At 45.2% G+C, this 17587-nt stretch overlaps 1 protein-coding gene across 14 annotated transcripts in view; it reads right to left on the bottom strand.

The window, feature by feature from the left end:
- Positions 1-409: 409 nt before the first annotated feature.
- The window catches only part of PLXNB1 (plexin B1), a 172903-nt gene continuing 155725 nt past the window's right edge, over positions 410-17587 (bottom strand). For all 14 annotated transcript variants that reach the window (XM_061618928.1, XM_061618926.1, XM_061618921.1 and 11 more), the window contains 7 exons: positions 16766-16932; positions 10934-11094; positions 9579-9726; positions 7841-7905; positions 7677-7752; positions 6212-6286; positions 410-4917 (listed from right to left, as the gene is read on the bottom strand). In XM_061618928.1, the coding sequence (XP_061474912.1) occupies positions 4813-4917; positions 6212-6286; positions 7677-7752; positions 7841-7905; positions 9579-9726; positions 10934-11094; positions 16766-16932 (797 nt within the window). In that variant the 3' untranslated portion in view covers positions 410-4812. The remainder of the gene's footprint in view (positions 4918-6211; positions 6287-7676; positions 7753-7840; positions 7906-9578; positions 9727-10933; positions 11095-16765; positions 16933-17587) is intronic.

Here is a 17587-nt window from a genome sequence, read left to right on the forward strand (position 1 = left end):
CTCAGGACCTGCTTGCTGGCTTCCCCTAGGCAGGGTGCGGAGTAGGGCTCTTCTTACGCTCTTAATAGTCACAATAAGTGAAAGCAGTAGTTCTTCCAGGCCATCATCTTGGTTGGTGGCCTTCTCCCATTCAGGTTGCCATTTTTTCATTTACTGGCTTTGATCCTGTGGTTTTTAATAGCAGTCTTGACACAGAAATTCAGCTGATGAGGTGTTTCTTATCAGCACCGAAATAAATGCTAGGAAAAAATCAGCTTCTAAATTTCTGTATCCATCTGCTGTTAAAAAGCACAGGAATAGAGCCAGCTTTTTAAAATATGGGAACCAGACTTCCCATGTATTGCAGTGGTGGGTCTTAATGCACCATTCAGGAAGCCACCGACATAAGAAACCAGAAGCCGGAGCCCTGTTCTGTGTTGTATATTAAAGTTTATTGAATTACCGTGTAAGAATTTTGCTCTGTAATAAAGTCATCTGGGATCTAAACTGATTATTTACAGACAAAACTTCTCATTTTATGATAAAATTCCTACTTTGCTCAGAACAGTATCTACAATAACATTATACTATAGAACAACAAAAAACAACACGCTGGCTGGTTTGTCCGTCAAGCTTTCCAGATTGGAGAATTAATTACTACTAATCAATTGAGAGAGCACTTTTAGGGAGCAGGCCCAGAATGCAAAGAAAGGAAAGCAGGGTGCTGAATGCCAAAAATTGCAAGAAACCAGAAAAGAAACAAAGACAGACCACCACCCCCAGTTGGGCAGCCCTTCTCCCCAAATAGGAAATATAACTGAGTCAAGCCACTGGTCCATTTAGCACTCAGTATTGTCTATACTGACTGGCAGCAGCCCTCCAGAGTTTCAGGCAAGGGACAGTCCCAGCTGTACCTGGAGATGACGGGTATTGAACGTGGGGCCTTCTGCATACAAGGCAGATGCTCTGTCACTGAGCTATTGCACCTGCCATTAGAAGTTGCTTTCTAAAGAATTTACCCCCCATTGTAGAAGTTCCTACTACTATTTAGGACGCAGTGAAATCTGTTGGGGATAGAATTGCCAAGCTGTTACCTAGGGAACTGGCTCCTCTCTTTTAAACAGCCCAACAACTGAGAGGGGGAGCATTTTGTCCTTAGGATTGCCAGCTGACCAGAAAAAAACAACGGTCTGGCTTGCTGTTCTTTCTTCAACAGCGTTTTTGATTTGCAGAAATCAGCAGATGAAGTTTTTCATGGCATAGGGATATATTTAATTCTGCTGCCCCAATAAGCATGGTCACCTACCAGTGCCTGCAGATCTGACTGGTGTTAAAAATACACAACAGAGGCCGGTTAAAAAAAAAAAGTTAGCAATCCTACCTCTGCTTGCATTCCTTTTCCTTTTGCTTGTTGCGAGAGCATACAGCACTTTGCACTGATCCACAGTCAGTGGGTCAGGAAGGTATGCAACAGGACAGGGGAGAAGTGAAGGCGTAAAGAGGCACAGGAGCTCCACCTTCCTTAGTTGTTGCTGAGATAATTGGTGGAAGGAAATATATATATGAAGACTAGGCAGCTACGTTGGCCAGGGCTCATGGGATTTGTAGACCAAAACTTCTGGAGGGCACCAGACGGGAAAGCAATACAGCTTTTTCCCTACATGCATCACACACGCAATCTCAGTAATCCTCAAAACTAGTATGTAAGGCAAATGGAAATAGGCTGCCTTAGAAGGCTGTGAAAAATGAAATGGACTGCCTACAAGTCGATCCCGACTTATGGCGACCCTATGAAGAGGGTTTTCATGGTAGGCGGTATGCAGAGGTGGGTTACCATTGCCTCCCTCTGAGGCTGAGAGGCAGTGGCCCAAGTGAGCTTCATGGCTGTGTGGGGATTCGAACCCTGGTCTCCCAGGTCGTAGTCCAACACCTTAACCACTGCACCACACTGGCTCTCTAGTATGTAAGGTAAACCAGTATAAGTATTCCCCATATTGTAAACAGGAGGCTGAGAGGTAAATGGCTGAATTAAGGCACCCGATGAGTTTACGGCTAGGCTGAGATTTAAACCAGCACTGTTCATACTGGTAACAGATGCTCTCCTTAGTGTCTGTGTTACACCATCCTCCAGTAGGCCCCAACATTTGAATTTGGCATGATGCAGGGGAGATCCATGACCAGGATCACCTTCATTTATTCTTTAAAAAGTCAAAACTGTCAGGGAGGAGAATGGGTGATTTGAACTAGGGCTTTGGTGCTGGGAGGTAGATAACCTTTTCACCCCTGTGCCATGTCCTCAGTGTAAATCCCCCTCCTCTGAAGCAGGTATTTATTTGTCCTGCAAGAGAATATAGGCAAGTAAGCACCTATATGGTACCCAGATGTGCACTTGCCACAGGGCAAACAGCAGCTTTGGGGAGGGATTCAAAATCAGGGAAAATGGCACAGAGGAGTAAGTCTCATAACCTTTCCCCAGCACTGTGACTCTGAGTTGAATCCCCCCTCCCATGCTGCACCTGCTTTTAAATTTAAACAAGAGTGCAGATATCTTATTCATGGACCTCCGACAACATGCTTAGTTTGTTTGGCCCTTGTCAACCTGTTTTGATCCTGGCACGTGCAACCTTTTAAAATTACACAAAACTTCGTGAGGCTTGCTGAAGAATTCTAAAAAGTAGAACTAAGAAAAAGCTGACCTATACCTGCAACAGAACCGAGTCCAATAAAAATGTGTTGCCTCTTCTGTTTTGCTGCTGGGGGATGGTGGGGTGCAACAGCGGAAAGCTTGCCTCTTGAAAATCTGCCTGCCATGCAGCTGTTAAAAGATGGATGAAAAAAAGGCAGCAATCCAAACCGATGGCTTGCAAGGACCAGAGCTGTGATGTCAAGTGGCAGACTGACATGTTGCTTGCCCCTGGATCTGCTTGTGACTGGGGCGCAGCAGTGCTGTTTTGTGTGGGCTGCAAACGTACAAGGGGCAGCACTAACATTACAGGGATATGAAGGGACAAAGAGAAAAGGAACCAGGTACGTTAGTGTGAACACATCACAACCAGGTTTTTTCTGTTAGGAAGTGCTTCAACTGATAGTTTGAGTTCAATTTCAGCTAAGCTAGAAGGTATAATTGCCAAATGACTAGAAAAGAACCCCACTTGGCTTGCTCATCTGCCTATTAACAACAGTTTAAAGCTACAGGGATTAGCAGGTCATGCTTTTCATGCCGTGGGCATAACTGAAGATCAAGGATGAAGAACTTGGACTCTAGCAACATCGCGAGGGTCACAAGGGCGCTTTCAGACTTGCTATTTTGGGTGGGATTCACATACCGGCAAGTCATTCTGTGCAATTAAAGTTGATTTGGTGCTCTCTAGCACTAGAAACTCACAGCTCCCCCAAAATGGTCTTTTTGCAATAAGGAAAGTGACAGGAAAATTCACTGTAAAGTGTGGAACGATGCTTCCTTGATGCAGCAGCATCTAACCTTCTGGCAAATGAATTGGAATGAATGCTCAGTAAATAGCTCGTGTCGTCTAACCTAACCACAAACTTTGTGCAAACATATCAGGACGACTGCTCAAGAAACAAGTTGTCTGGAAGTGACCCAACTCCCATCAGCTCCAGCCAGCATGGCCAATGGTCAGGGACAATGGGAGTTGTCATTCAGCAACACCTAGAGGGACAAAGGTTAGCCATTGCTGCTGTAGATCAAGTGGCCCTCAAAGACACAGGAGGAGGGGCCAGTGAAACATTGGCAACCAAACCACACGCAGAGAAAGAGCAAAAGGCGCCACAACTGGCCTTGGAGGAAGCCAGAGGCACAACCAATTGGTTTTGTAAAAATTCAGAACCACTTCTGGCAGAACTAGGAAAGACCCTGTGGGGGACAGAGTAAAGCAACAGTCTGAGACGGAGTAACTCCATGAAAGAGGACGCTCACTTGAGGAAAAGTGCTAACTGAAAAGAGGTAGGGGGAGGGGAGGAGAAAGAGTTAAAACTCTGAAGCGCTTTAAAGACATCCCCCTCGCCGCAGTGCTACAGTTACAGGTCCGATTCAGAGCAGCAGCAAGCGGGAGGCGGGAGCAGGGCAGGCTCTGTGCTTGAAGCAGCAGCTGAAGAAATGCACACCCAGTGGGGCTGCAAGGAACACCACGGCCAGGTTGTGGGTGAGGAAGGCAGGCACAGGCTCCTCCACGTTCCAGGTATTTTTGGCTGGGTGCTTGCTGGCCGGAAATCAGTGAGTGTCGGCACTTTTCAAGTTGTCAGCTGGCCCGTCCTTCCTCAGCTGGTCTCCTCTGGGCATGTCTCCACCTGTTCTGAAGCCCTGGTGCTCGCAGAGAAAGAGAAGGGCATCACTGGATCCACAACAGGTACCCCCAAGGGGTTTTTCCCTTGCTTAGGCACTGGGATGTTCTCTTTCAGGGCCCAACAAAGTCTGGAGGAACTCACACAGATTCAGGCCCCTGCACTTGTGCTTTTCTTTTTGGTGGCTTCAATCTGTGCGGCAGGGAGGCAAAGACCCAGCATCCCCCCCCACAGCTCCACTAGTCTAACCCCCTTGGCACATTCATAACACCTGGCCACTCGGCTCAAGCTCTACTGGAAGAGCCCAGGTTCTGCTTAGAGAGACTCTTCCCTAAAGTTCATTATCATTATTATTAAGTCTGTAAAAAAAAAAAAAGGAAAAAAAAGGAAGTCCTCTGGCACACTTGGCCCCTTTGCCCTTGGCATTTCCTGATCTGCTGCTGCTTCTCTCCACTTCAATGTGGAGCGCCGGGACTTGGCTGCAGCAGGTGCTATCTGCCTCTTCTCTGGCTGACTGTCCCCCTGCGCACATCACAAGTCTGTGACTTTGTTCTCTACGGCTGCGGCGATCTGCTGCAAGCGGTAGCCCAGCTGCATCTTCTGTGCTGTCGGGTCCTCCTCCAGGGCAGTAATGATCTGTGGGGAGACTCAGAGCTGTTAGCCAATGATCACCTTCACCATTGCGGCAGTGAATGCTTTGCATATTGAGGAAGCCTCAGAAGGCTTGGTTCATGTATTGCTAGAGCCCAAAATCTCAATTAATAGCTTAATATAAACCTCCCCGGGCCTTAAGATCTATAGGTGGGTTCCTGCTCCAGGTGCCTTCCTTGCCTGATGCAGGGCTGGCATTCAGTAGAAACAGGGCCTTTGTGGTACTGGCACCCTGGTGGCAGAATGCTTTCTCCTTGAGGTCTGAGGCAGTATGCTTCTGAAAACCAGTTCTGGAAGCAGCAGGAGGGGAAAGTGCTCTTGCACTCAGGTCCTATTGGGGGGTTCCCATGGGCATCTTGTTGGCCACTGTGAGAATAGGATGTTGGAGTAGATGGACCACTGCCCTGATCCAACAGGCTCTTCATATGTTCCTATGTTCTTATGAGACCAACTTGATTCATTCTCCCCCCTCCCTGCCCCACCATGAAATTAATTCCCAGTTTCCTCTCTCCCCATCATCCTTTCAGTGGCCAAAGGACAATCACCACAACAATCCTTTGAGCAGGGACACACAACATGTCTCGCAGCCTCCCAGTCCAATCCTCCCCCCCAGATCCTTTGTCTGCCCAGGCAACCCTTTAAGCTCAGGCTGATGAAAAGGAAGTAGGTAGTCCCCAGTGGGCTGTGGGTTCAGACCTGTACACTGCTCTCTGCTGCAAAGACATTCCCTGCCAGGCCACATGTTCAATCCTCTCCACTGCCAATTGTTTGGGTTCAGGGGGAGGCACAAGGTTGTTCTAACTCTCCAATTATTTTTGGCAAGGGTTAGGGGTTTCTACTGTCAGTAGAGACCCCCCCCCCAATTTAGATTCACTCAATGTCTGCAATTCTACTTTTTGTGCTTTGGTCATGCCATTGGATTAGTAGTAAGAAAAAAACAAAAAACCCAAAACATACTACAGAAATTGAGTCGGATGAACCATCTCTTGCAATGAAGTTTGGGGACCAAGTTAAAATGCAGAATGGAGCCAATAGAGCCCATAATGTGGCTGAAAGGATAGTTTAAAAAAACAGGGAAGTGTAAGCGGGGTGGAATTAAATGTAAATGTAGAGGTTATGGAAGGCAGCTATCTATTATATTGGCCCACGCAGAGTAGTCATTACCACAATGAGTGGGTGGGAACTGCAAGATAAACCACTGGATGGTCCAAGCTAATGGGGTTCCTCAGTAGCCTACAAAAGGCAAACTTAAAGGAGAGCAATTATGGACCATACTTACCTGGTCGTAGTACTTGTTGATGTACTTGTAGAGTTCATGCAGAGCCACCAAGGAATTGAGGTCACCTGAGTAATTCTGTAACCAAGAGAGAACCGGCAATTGTCACCAAGACAGCCAACCTCTCTCCTCCCTCCCCTCCCCCCGAGTTTCTTTCAATTGTTTTGTGGTGGGCTGAGCTGAAAACTGGGCTGGCAACATGGCGAAGGAACCATGGGATCATTCCATGGTGCCTAACTCTCTGCAGCATAGGCACATGACTTAAATGCTAGGTCAGGCAATGCGTTCATCTAGCCCAGCGTTGTCTGCTCTGACCGGAAGGAGCTCTCCAAGGTCTCCTTTGAAGCCTTTCCCGTCACTTGCTACTATTATTATCACTTACTAAATTAGTATCCTGCCCTTCCTCCCATGAGGAGCCCAGGGCAGCAAACAAAACTAAAAACACTCTAAAACATCTTAAAAACAGACTTTAAAATATATCAAAACAAAATATATTTAAAAATATATTAAAACATATTAAAACAAAACATCTTTAAAAAATCTTTAAAAACATCTATCTGATCCTTTTAACTGGAAGATTTTTTGTATGCAGTTTTGACTAATGTACACATTTCTGCCACCAATTTCTCCTAATATAATGCATGTTTATAGGTTATTTTCACTAATATATTCATTTTTATATACACTTTCCCCTATTTTTTTGTAAACCTTCGCTGGTTGCAGAACTGCAATGCAAAACTCAGATAAGTGTGAATTTCAAAGGACGGCTGTGTTTTGGTTCTCATCTTGTTTCAGGAAGTATAAATTTAATAGATTCAGCTTTAAATGCAAACTAAATTGAATTCCTCCTCTATCCCTACCCCCAATGCGCACATGCTAATCTTTATTTCCCTTGCAGTAACCTCTGCCCTGGCTGTGTTGGCACATGGGAGTTGAAAGCCCCATATACGTGGAAGGTGGCAAGGGAGGATCATGAGGCATGATGTATGTCTACAACAAAACACAAGGGTAGCAGAGGACAACCTAATACACTCTCCATTATGCATCCTGATCTAGAAACCTTCCTCTTTCAACAAGCCTTTTGAGACCTTATCCCTGTCTGCTTCTGTGTTGGAACTGCTTTTTATAACTGCTTTTTAATATGCTTTTAAACCTTTTTTGTTTTTTAAACAGTATGTTTTAACATTTAAAAAAAAATGTCTTCAAAGCTTTTAAAAAAATGTTTTTAAAGTTGTTTTGTTTTAATATATTTTAATGTCTGCTTTTATGATGTTTTAAAGTGTTTTTAGCGCTTTTGTTTGTCGCCCTGCCCTCCCTGCTGGGAGGAAGGGTGGGATATAAATCAATTAATAAATGAATAAAACTCTACTGCTAGATTCAGAAAGGAAGGCACCTATAAATGTCTTGGCCCAGGGCAATAAACATTTTTTTAAAAAGGAGACAGTGATGTAGCTAGGAGGCTTCTTACCCGTGATAGTTCAGCCAGGGCAGAATTCATCTCCTGGTCGCTCGCAGAGATGGTTTGGCGGATATCTGCATAGTACCTACAGGGTGGAAATATTTGTTATTTATTTTTCCACCCAGTTTTCTTCTCTTGGCACACCCAGCTTGCCCTCTGATCCTCCTCCTTACCTTTCCACCATCTGCTTGTAGCGTGGAATGTCACGGGCATAGAGCAGCTTGTTAATGGGGGAATCCTGGAAATGCCACAAAGGGAGCAAAACATTAGTAACAATGCCCAGCACATTTTAGGTGTAATAACTATTAGCACCCCTGTCGAGTTGGAGGGGATAGGGAGGAAAAGAACAGAGAATACAGATGCCCCATATGTATTCACAGCCCTCCTTTAGGTTCAGGAGCCTTGTCCAGAAACTGGCCATGCATTTCAGAATTACACTACATAACTTCCTATGCTCGGTGCCAGTTTCCAGAAAATCTGTGGATGTGTGGGGCAGATGCAGCCAGCCCTAGCTAGGTTCATTCCTGTGAGGGGTACTATCATCCTGACATTTCTATTGGGGCCAAGGGCCATCTCAGTTGCGACATAATTGGCAGCAAGGCATGCATTCCTAAGAGGAAAGTTCAAAAGATTTGGGTCAGTTTAGGCTGGAGGAGGTGCAACTGAGAGGTGACACAATAGCCATTTTCAAATATCTGAAGGGCTGTTAACATAAATGAAGGAGATGTATTTTGCTCCAGAGGTAGGGCCCTAATCAACATGTTCAAAATTACACAGAAGGGGATTTTGACTAAACATTAGGAAGGCTGGTAAGACCTGTTCCATAGTGGAACAGACTGCCTCAAAATATGGTGGGTTTTCCTTTGTTAATTTTAAGCAAAGGTTGGATAGCCATTAATCAGGGATGCTCTAGCAGCAGACTTCCTGAATCAACAGGGTATTGTACTAGATGACCTTTGAGGTATCATCCAACTCTTCTGATTCTAAACTGGCTTTCCCTAACCTAGTGTCCTCCCGTCAGACTCCCAGCATGGCCAAATGGTCAGGGATGATGGAAGTTGCAGTTCAAAACATCCGGAGGGCACCATGTTGGGAAAGCCTGCTCTAAGCACTGTATGGTGTACACAGTGACTGACAAGTAAGCTGCTGAATGAGAGTTGGAAAGTGAAAAATTGGTATGGGGAGCCATTCTGACTCGAAAGAGCAAGGAGACCACACCAGACCAGACAGGAACCGGCAGAGAGGATGCCTCCTATTTTATCCTCCCTCCCTGAAAAAAATAAATAAATTGTTGGGCGAGATCTCTGCTTTCACACTGTAATAGTGTGCCCTATAAAATGCAGAAAGGAGCACAGGAAGCTGCCTTATACTGAGCCAGGCCACTGGTCCATCTAGTTCAGTACTGTCCACACTGACTGGCAGCGGCTCTCCAGGGTTTCCGGCAGGGGTTTCTCCCAGTCCTATCTGGAGATGCCAGGGGTTGAACTTGAGACTGCATGCAAGGCAGATGCTCTGCCACTGAGCTATGGCCCTTCCCCTGCTCTACTGAAAGACAACAGAGACACTGTAACACAACAAAAAAGTTGTATCCCTTGTCATCTTTCTCATCACAACTACTAGCCAAGAGATGCACAAACTTATTCCGCGTGACAAGTTGCAGTAGTGCTGGACAGAACATCATTTGCTGAGGAAGAAAGCACTGGGGTGTTATGTGCAGAGGAAAGATAATACACCCCAAACAGAAGGTGCTGCCTTGAGAAAAATGTGTGGACCCTCTGCAACAAATGGGAACAAATGCCACACTTTAATTGCACCAGAAAATGATGGTCTGGAAAGTAGATGGCTACCACATTCTTCAACCACAGACAGAGCATAAACCCAAGGCATCCACCCATGCCCTTCCAGGCTTACCCGACCCAGCTTGTGGTCAGCGATGGTACAGGAATCCATAAAGGTCTGAGCAATGACCAGGAGAACAGCATCCACGTTATCAGATGTTTGCACATCAAATACAAACTGGGGGTTCTTAATGATGTTGATCCAGAACCTCAGGGGCAGGCTGTAGAGAGATGAGGAAAAGATCAATGTGCTGGCATGTGCTGGGAGTTCTACAGGTGAAGTGCTTTGGGAGCAGGAGCTGAACTAGGGTAGTCCAGCGAAGTGTTGGCCAAACCAGAAGTGAAGCTAAACACATGATTAGGCAGCGCATCAGCCTGTCTTGCCCTATTTTCATTGGGACTGCAGCAGATGAGGAGGAAGGTTTAATTCTGGCAAAAATCCACACACATCCTCCGATATTAGTCTTAGAAGAAAAGTTCCTACTGCTGCTGCACTAAGAGTCACCTCTTTAGATGGTTTGCTTTGGGCCTGGGAAACCTGCAAAGCCAAAAACATATCAGAATGTTTTTGGCAGGTTATGTCCCCTGAGCCTCAATTTCCCAGCCTGTAAAATGGGGATTGTGTCCTCAGTGCTTGCCAGGGGTAGCTCTACTCCACAAGATCCCACACTTGCAAACAAACACTCACCCAGTTGGGCCTTAGAAGCAACATACTTTATTGCTTTCTGCAGTAGCAAGTATGGAGGCCCTGACAGCATGGAGTCCTTTGTCTTATGCCTAAGGCTCAGAATCCCACCTCCCCTTTGGACTTCGAGCGATAGTTTTCCTAATTTTTCCTAAAGTTGCTGGTTTTCTACCAGGGAAGAGGGCATGAAACTGAGCTCTAGCCAGCTTTCCTGGGCTTGACTAGCGTCTGCACATCTCTACTGCCGGTACCAATACCCTGACCTGCTTCCAGTCTTACCCCCTCATGGTCTCCCTTCTTCACTGCACTGCTCTTTCCTCTATGTCTTCTTCCTCCACCATCTCCCCTGGTCACACATCCATCCTCCCTAAATCTTCAGCCACTGGCTCTGGCCTCTACATCTTCTTTTAAACCAGGAGTGTGGACTGCGTGGCCCTCAAGATGTTGCTGGACTCCAACTCGCATCATCTCTGAACGTTAGCTGTGCTGGTTGGGGTTGATGGGAGTCACAGCCCAACATCACCCGAGAGCCACAGGTTCCCCATACCCTTGCTGTAAACCTTCCTTTTCCACCTCCCTCTTGTCCTTGCTAACCTCCCAAGGTCTCTGTGCTCTGGCTGGTGCACTGCTATCCCTCTCAGAGGGAGCAAAGGTCTGCACAGGGAGGAGGAGCACAGTAGTGGAGGACACCAAGGAGACACTCTGCTTTTAGGAGGTGCTAGGCAGCAGCTTGGCTTACAGACCTGTTTGTCTTCCAGATATGGATTGTCTCTGGGTCTGTAATCCCATGGCTCAGCGCTTGCTCATCCAGCAGGTCAAAGAAATACTTCACAGCCAGGGGGACAGGGCGGGAGGTACTGAGGATCACTTGGAACAAGTCGTCCACAAACTTCTGCAGTGTCCCCTGCAAGCAAAACCAGGCAGAGAGAGAAAAGCCATGACGAAAAATCTACAGCAGTCTTCCAATATGGAGCTGGACACAGCCTGAGGGGAGAACTAAAGGTTACGTAGATTTCTGTCATTGTTTGGGGTGGAAGACTTTCCCACTCTGTTATTTAAACAATAGGAACATACAATAGGAAGCTGCCTTATACTGAGACAGACCGTTGGTCCATCTAGCTCAGTACTGTCTACACTGACTGGCAGTGGCTATCCAGGGTTTCAGGCAGGGGACTCTCTCAGCCCAACCCGGGGATGCCGGGGATTTTATTTATTTATTTATTTGTTTCATTTATAAACCGCCCATAGCAAGTAGCTCTCTGGGCGGTGTACAAAAAGGTTAAAATACAAAAATAACACAGTAAAATCAGATTACAAACGATAACACAAGCAACAAAACAAAATAATATATTAAACAAAATATAAAAGTTTAAAAGTTTAAAAGTTATGAACATTAAACATTAAAATGCCTGGGAGCATAGCTAGGTCTTAACCTGGCGCCGGAATGATAGTAACGTAGGCGCCAGGCGTACCTCTTCGGGGAGGCTGTTCCACAATTCGGGGGCCACTACAGAAAAGGCCCTAGATCTAGTAACTGTCCTCTGGGCTTCTCGGTGAGTTGGTACCCGGAGGAGGGCCTTAGATGCTGAGCGAAGTGACCGGGTAGGTTCGTAGCGGGAGAGGCGTTCCACAAGGTATTGCGGTCCCACGCCATATAAGGCTTTATAGGTCAAAACCAGCACCTTGAATCTGGCCCGGAAACAAATAGGTAGCCAGTGCAAACGGGCCAGAACAGGTGTTATATGCGCAGACCGGCTGGTCCTCGTCAATAGTCTGGCTGCTGTGTTTTGCACTAGCTGAAGTTTCCGAACTGTCTTCAAGGGCAGCCCTACGTAGAGCGCATTACAGTAATCCAATCTAGAAGTTACCAGAGCATGAACAACTGAGGCGAGGTCGTCCCTGTCCAGATAGGGGCGTAGCTGGGCTACCAGCCGAAGGTGGTAGAACGCGTTCCGTGCCATCGAGGCCACTTGAGCCTCGAGAGACAAGGAAGGATCGAAAAGAACCCCCAAACTACGAACCTGTTCCTTCAAGGGGAGTGTAACCCCATCTAGAACAGGATAAACATCCACCATCTGGGCAGGGAAGGCACTCACCAACAGTGTCTCAGTCTTGTCTGGATTGAGTCTCAGTTTATTAGCTCTCATCCAGTCCGTTATCGCGGTCAGGCAACGGTTCAGCACATCAACAGCCTCACCTGAAGAAGATGAAAAGGAGAAATAGAGCTGCGTGTCATCAGCATACTGATGACAACGCACTCCAAAACTCCTGATGACCGCACCCAGAGGCTGCATGTAGATGTTAAAAAGCATTGGGGACAAAACCGACCCATGAGGGACTCCACAATGTAGAGTCCAGGGTGTCGAGCAATGTTCCCCAAGTACTACCTTCTGGCGACGATCCGCCAAGTAGGAGCGGAGCCACTGCCAAGCAGTGCCCCCAACTCCCAGAGTCTCCCCAGAAGGATACCATGGTTGATGGTATCAAACGCCGCTGAGAGATCAAGGAGAATCAACAGAGTCACACTCCCTCTGTCCCTCTCCTGACAAAGGTCATCATACAGGGCGACCAAGGCTGTTTCAGTGCCAAAACCGGGCTAAAACCGGATTGAAACGGATTGAACCTGGGACCTTCTGCATGCAAAGCAGATGCTCCGTCACTGAGCTACGGCTCTCCCCAATGAAGGTGCTGAGACTGCAATCTGAAGTGGATGACTCGGTGAGGTGGGTGTTAAGGTTTCTCTCAACCTTTCCCCCTCACAGTTTTTCTGTTGAAAATTAATACCTCCAAGCTGCTTTTATCCACACAAAGGAAAAAATAGGAGTACTTATCCCAAGCAGGGGTAAAAACAGCAGGGGGGAGGGGGAAAAGATTTTCAGCAGAAAAATTAAGTGCGGCATAGCTTTAAGAGACTCTGGTCATTCCAGTCTTCTGCTTCAATGTGCTGTCTCAACTGCTGCATAGCATGAAGACCCCCACCCCAGCAATCACGGAACAAAATAGAACACTAAGCTTTGCCCTGAGGGAAAATGAGGCTGCGATGCTTCCAGGCAGGAGCCTTATTTTACAAATGGGTTGTTCTAATTCAATTTCTTTGTGTACATGTTTGGCACATTAGCTCCCATGCTTTTCTTTTTTTCAGTCATGGATATTTATTGCTATTCCTTTATTTGATGTCCACACCACCGGCGCAGCTTGAGGGAGCGTATCCGGAGGTTGGTTGGTTTTTTTGTGCCTCCCCTCAATCACTCCTGCCTTGTCCTCTGTTACCTTTTTCTGTTCTGGACATGCAGACAGGTACTTCTGTACCTGTGAGCATGCACCTGTTAGATAATTTTCCAGATGTGCATAATCAGGATTCTGCCTTCACGTGGGCAAACTTTTGATTCACATGCAGTCTACTGATATCTCAGTGACCTTTTTCCAGCCTTCAGTAAAAATTTTTTAATTTGTATAAATTTTGTAAAAGGCAAGGTTACAAATCATAACACACACGAGAGAAATCCCCAGAATTAACCAAGTAAGTAAAAATAAATAAAATATAAAATCTCAGCATTTAGGCTGATGATTCTGTCTCTTCACAAGTTCCATGGTGATATTGGTCATTGATCTTCCATGTCTTCTAGCTGTCAAGAGTTCCATAAACTTGCATATCTTGCTGGTGTACTGGCACGCTCTCTGTCATCAGGGGTAGCCAACGTGTTCAGATTTTGCAAGTTCAGGTCTGTGGCTTCCTTTATGGAATCAATTCATCTCATTTGGTCTTCCTCTTTTTCTCTTGTACCTCTTCCCTTTCTAAATCCAGCTTGGACATCTGGCATTTCTCTCTCCATATATGGTAAGAGCCTTTGTTGTAGAATCTTGAGCATTACATACTTGCATTAGATATTAAGGCAATAGTTTCATAATTACTGCATTCCCTGGGGTCCCCTTTCTTTGGAATTGGGATGTATATTGAATGCTTCCAGTCTATGAGCCACTGTTTAGTTTTCCATATTTGTTGACAAATTTTTGTTAAAATTTGGACAGATTCCATCTCAGTAACTTGTAGCAGCTCAATTGGTATGCCATCTATTCCTGGTAATTTGTTTCTTCCAAATTCCAAAGCTACACTCAGATCTTGCATTATAGCTCCTAATTGCTTTTGCTACATCACTTTTCACTATTAGAGCAACCCCATTTCTTCTTAATTTCTCAACATTAGAGAAACTCCTTTTCTTCTTAATTTACCATTTCCTGCATAAAATATTTTGTAGTTGCCTGACTGAAAGTGTCCCATTCCCGTCCATTTTCATTCACTCATGCCAAGTATTGTAATGTTGATATATTCCATTTCTTGCTTGACAATTTCTAACTTTCCCTGGTTCATGCTTCTCACATTCCATGTTCCCATTGTGTGCGTCGTACAACTCCGGACTCTCCTTTCGCATCTGTATGCATCAGCCTCTGGGCTTCCTTTCGGCTTTGACCCAGCTGCGTCATTAGTCACAGCGCTACTCCTACTTGTCCTTTGTTCTTCCCCAGTAGCTTGATGAGTGCCTTCTGACCTGGGGGTCTTATCTTCCAGCACTATCTTGTGTTGCATTTTGGACAGTCTATTCATAGGGTTTCATGGTAAAAGGCAGAGCTTGGAAAAGTTACTTTTTTGAACTATAACTCCCATCAGCCCAATCCAGTGGCCATGCTGACTGGGGCTGATGGGAGTTGTAGTTTAAAAAAAGTAACTTTTCCAAGCTCTGGTAAAAGGTATTCAGAGGTGGTTTACCACTGCTTTCATCTGAGTCTGGATGCATCTTAGTCTGGTGTCTCAGCTTTGACCATTCCACCTTGGGTGGCCCCGCTAGGCGTCTAGCCTCTTGGTCTAGACTCCTGAGAGCATTGCTCTCAGCTTCTTCAATGGTCTCAACCCCCCCCCTCACCACATTAAAGTGTGCACCCTTACATAATGTAATCAATACATTATTAATAAAAATAAATTAATAAAATATATCAGAATTGACAGTAATGTAAAATGACCGAGAAAAGTACATTCCCATTATTTCCTTTTCCCAAGTGTATATCCTATGAGGGTCTCTTTACCCAAAACTTGGAAGTGTGTGCTGCATGGCATCATGGGACAGGCTACCATGATGCAACAATGTCCGTGATGACACTAAGTCACAGCACACAGGCTGGCAGTGCAATTCTGAGCATGTTTACTCAGATTTAAATCTTGCTACTTCCAGTACTTCCATCCCCTTTAGGATGCACACCTTAATGTGTGAGCGTGTTGAAGAAGCTAAGAGCAATTATCGAACTATTGCCTTAATATCCCATGCAAGTAAAGTAATGCTCAAGATTCTACAACAAAGGCTCTTACCATATGTGGAGCGAGAAATGCCAGACGTTGAAGCTGGATTTAGAAAGGGAAGAGGCACTAGAGATCATATCGCAAGCATACGTTGGATAATGGAACGGACCAAGGAATTTCAGAAGAAAATCACCCTGTGCTTTATGGACTACAGCAAAGCCTTTGACTGTGTAGATCATGAAAAACTATGGAATGTTTTAAAAGAAATGGGGGTGCCACAGCATCTGATTGTCCTGATGCGCAACCTATACTCTGCACAAGAGGCTACTATAAGGACAGAATATGGAGAAACCGACTGGTTCCCAATCGGAAAGCGTGTGAGACAGGGGTGTATTTTATCACTCTATTTATTTAATCTATATGCAGAACATATCATACAAAAAGCGGGATTGGACCAAGATGAAGGAGGTGTGAAAACTGGAGGGAGAAATATCAATAATTTAAGATATTCAGACAATACCATACTACTAGCAGAAACCAGTAATGATTTGAAATGAATGCTGATGAAAGTTAAAGAGGAAAGCACAAAAGCAGGACTACAGCTGAATGTCAAAAAGACTAAAGTAATGACAACACAAGATTTATGTAACTTTAAAGTTGACAATAAGGACATTGAACTTGTCAAGGATTATCAATACCGTGGCACAGTCATTAACCAAAATGGAGACAATAGTCAAGAAATCAGAAGAAGGCTAGGACTGGGGAGGGCAGCTATGAGAGAACTAAAAAAGGTCCTCAAATGCAAAGATGTATCACTGAACACTAAAGTCAGGATCATTCAGACCATGATATTCCCAATCTCTATGTATAGATGTGAAAGTTGGACAATGAAAAAAGTGGTTAAGAGAAAAATCAACTCATTTGAAATGTGGTGTTGGAGGAGAGCTTTGCGGATACCATGGACTGCAAAAAAGACAAATAATTGGGTGTTAGAACAAATTAAATCAGAAACAGTCACTAGAAGCTAAAATGATGAAACTGAGGTTATCATACTTTGGACACATCAGGAGAAGACATGATTCACTAGAAAAGACAATAATGCTGGGAAAAACAGAAGGGAGTAGAAAAAGAGGAAGGCCAAACAAGAGATGGATTAATTCCATAAAGGAAGCAACAGACCTGAACTTACAAGATCTGAACAGGGTGGTCCACTGTGGGTTGCAGCCTGAAAGGTTATTGAGGTCAGGGAGAAGGAGACCAGAAAGCATGGGCGTCCCTTTCTTACCTTCATGGAAAGGAGGCGGGTTAGATAGATTTCAGGAATAGCTTTGGCTCTCTCCCTCTCCCGAACACTCCCTCGCCGATGTTTAGGCAGCTCAGGCTCCTCTGTCGGTTTCACCAGGTGCCAAAGCTTCATCCCACCTTCATCGGCATCCTCCAACATTGGAGTCTCTGTAACACAGAAAACAGTAAACTCCAGCAAATATTTAAATTTTGGATTTTGGAACTGGTTTCTGGATAAACATTCTCTATTTTTACCCCATCTTTAAGGGTGGCATAAACGGCTCCCTCCCATTTACTATCAAAACAATCCAGTGAGGTAGGTTAGGCTGCATGTGTATGCGACTGCCCTGAGTACATCCACAAAGCTTCACGACTGAGCAGGAATTTGAACCTCAGCCTCTCTAGTTCTAGTCTGTCCAATACTCTAACCGCTACACCACACAGATCCTGTAACCAAATTCCAGGCCTTCTCCTTTGCTCTCTAGTCCAGGGGGCAGGCAGACTTGAAGCTTGCAGAATCTACTTTGGGTTTGTTTTTAACTAAAACTTGAGATATACCTACGGTAGCCAGGTGCAAATTAGTGACTCCCAACATACTCTTAGAATGAATGAACAGGGCATATTCTCTGAGCACATTCTCAGCCCAGGAAATTTATTTATTTATTTATTAAAAGTATTTATATACTACCCTCTCAAAAACTTCAGGGCAGTGTTGTACAGCAACATAGAAACATTTAAAAGGAATACAAAACAATCATGAAAATGACTGGCTTCTTAAAAAAAAAAGCATTTTAAACAGCTGCATAGCTCTGTTAGCACAAAA

The sequence above is a fragment of the Rhineura floridana genome, chromosome 3 (genome assembly GCF_030035675.1).
Source record: "Rhineura floridana isolate rRhiFlo1 chromosome 3, rRhiFlo1.hap2, whole genome shotgun sequence".
Lineage (NCBI taxonomy): Eukaryota > Metazoa > Chordata > Lepidosauria > Squamata > Rhineuridae > Rhineura > Rhineura floridana.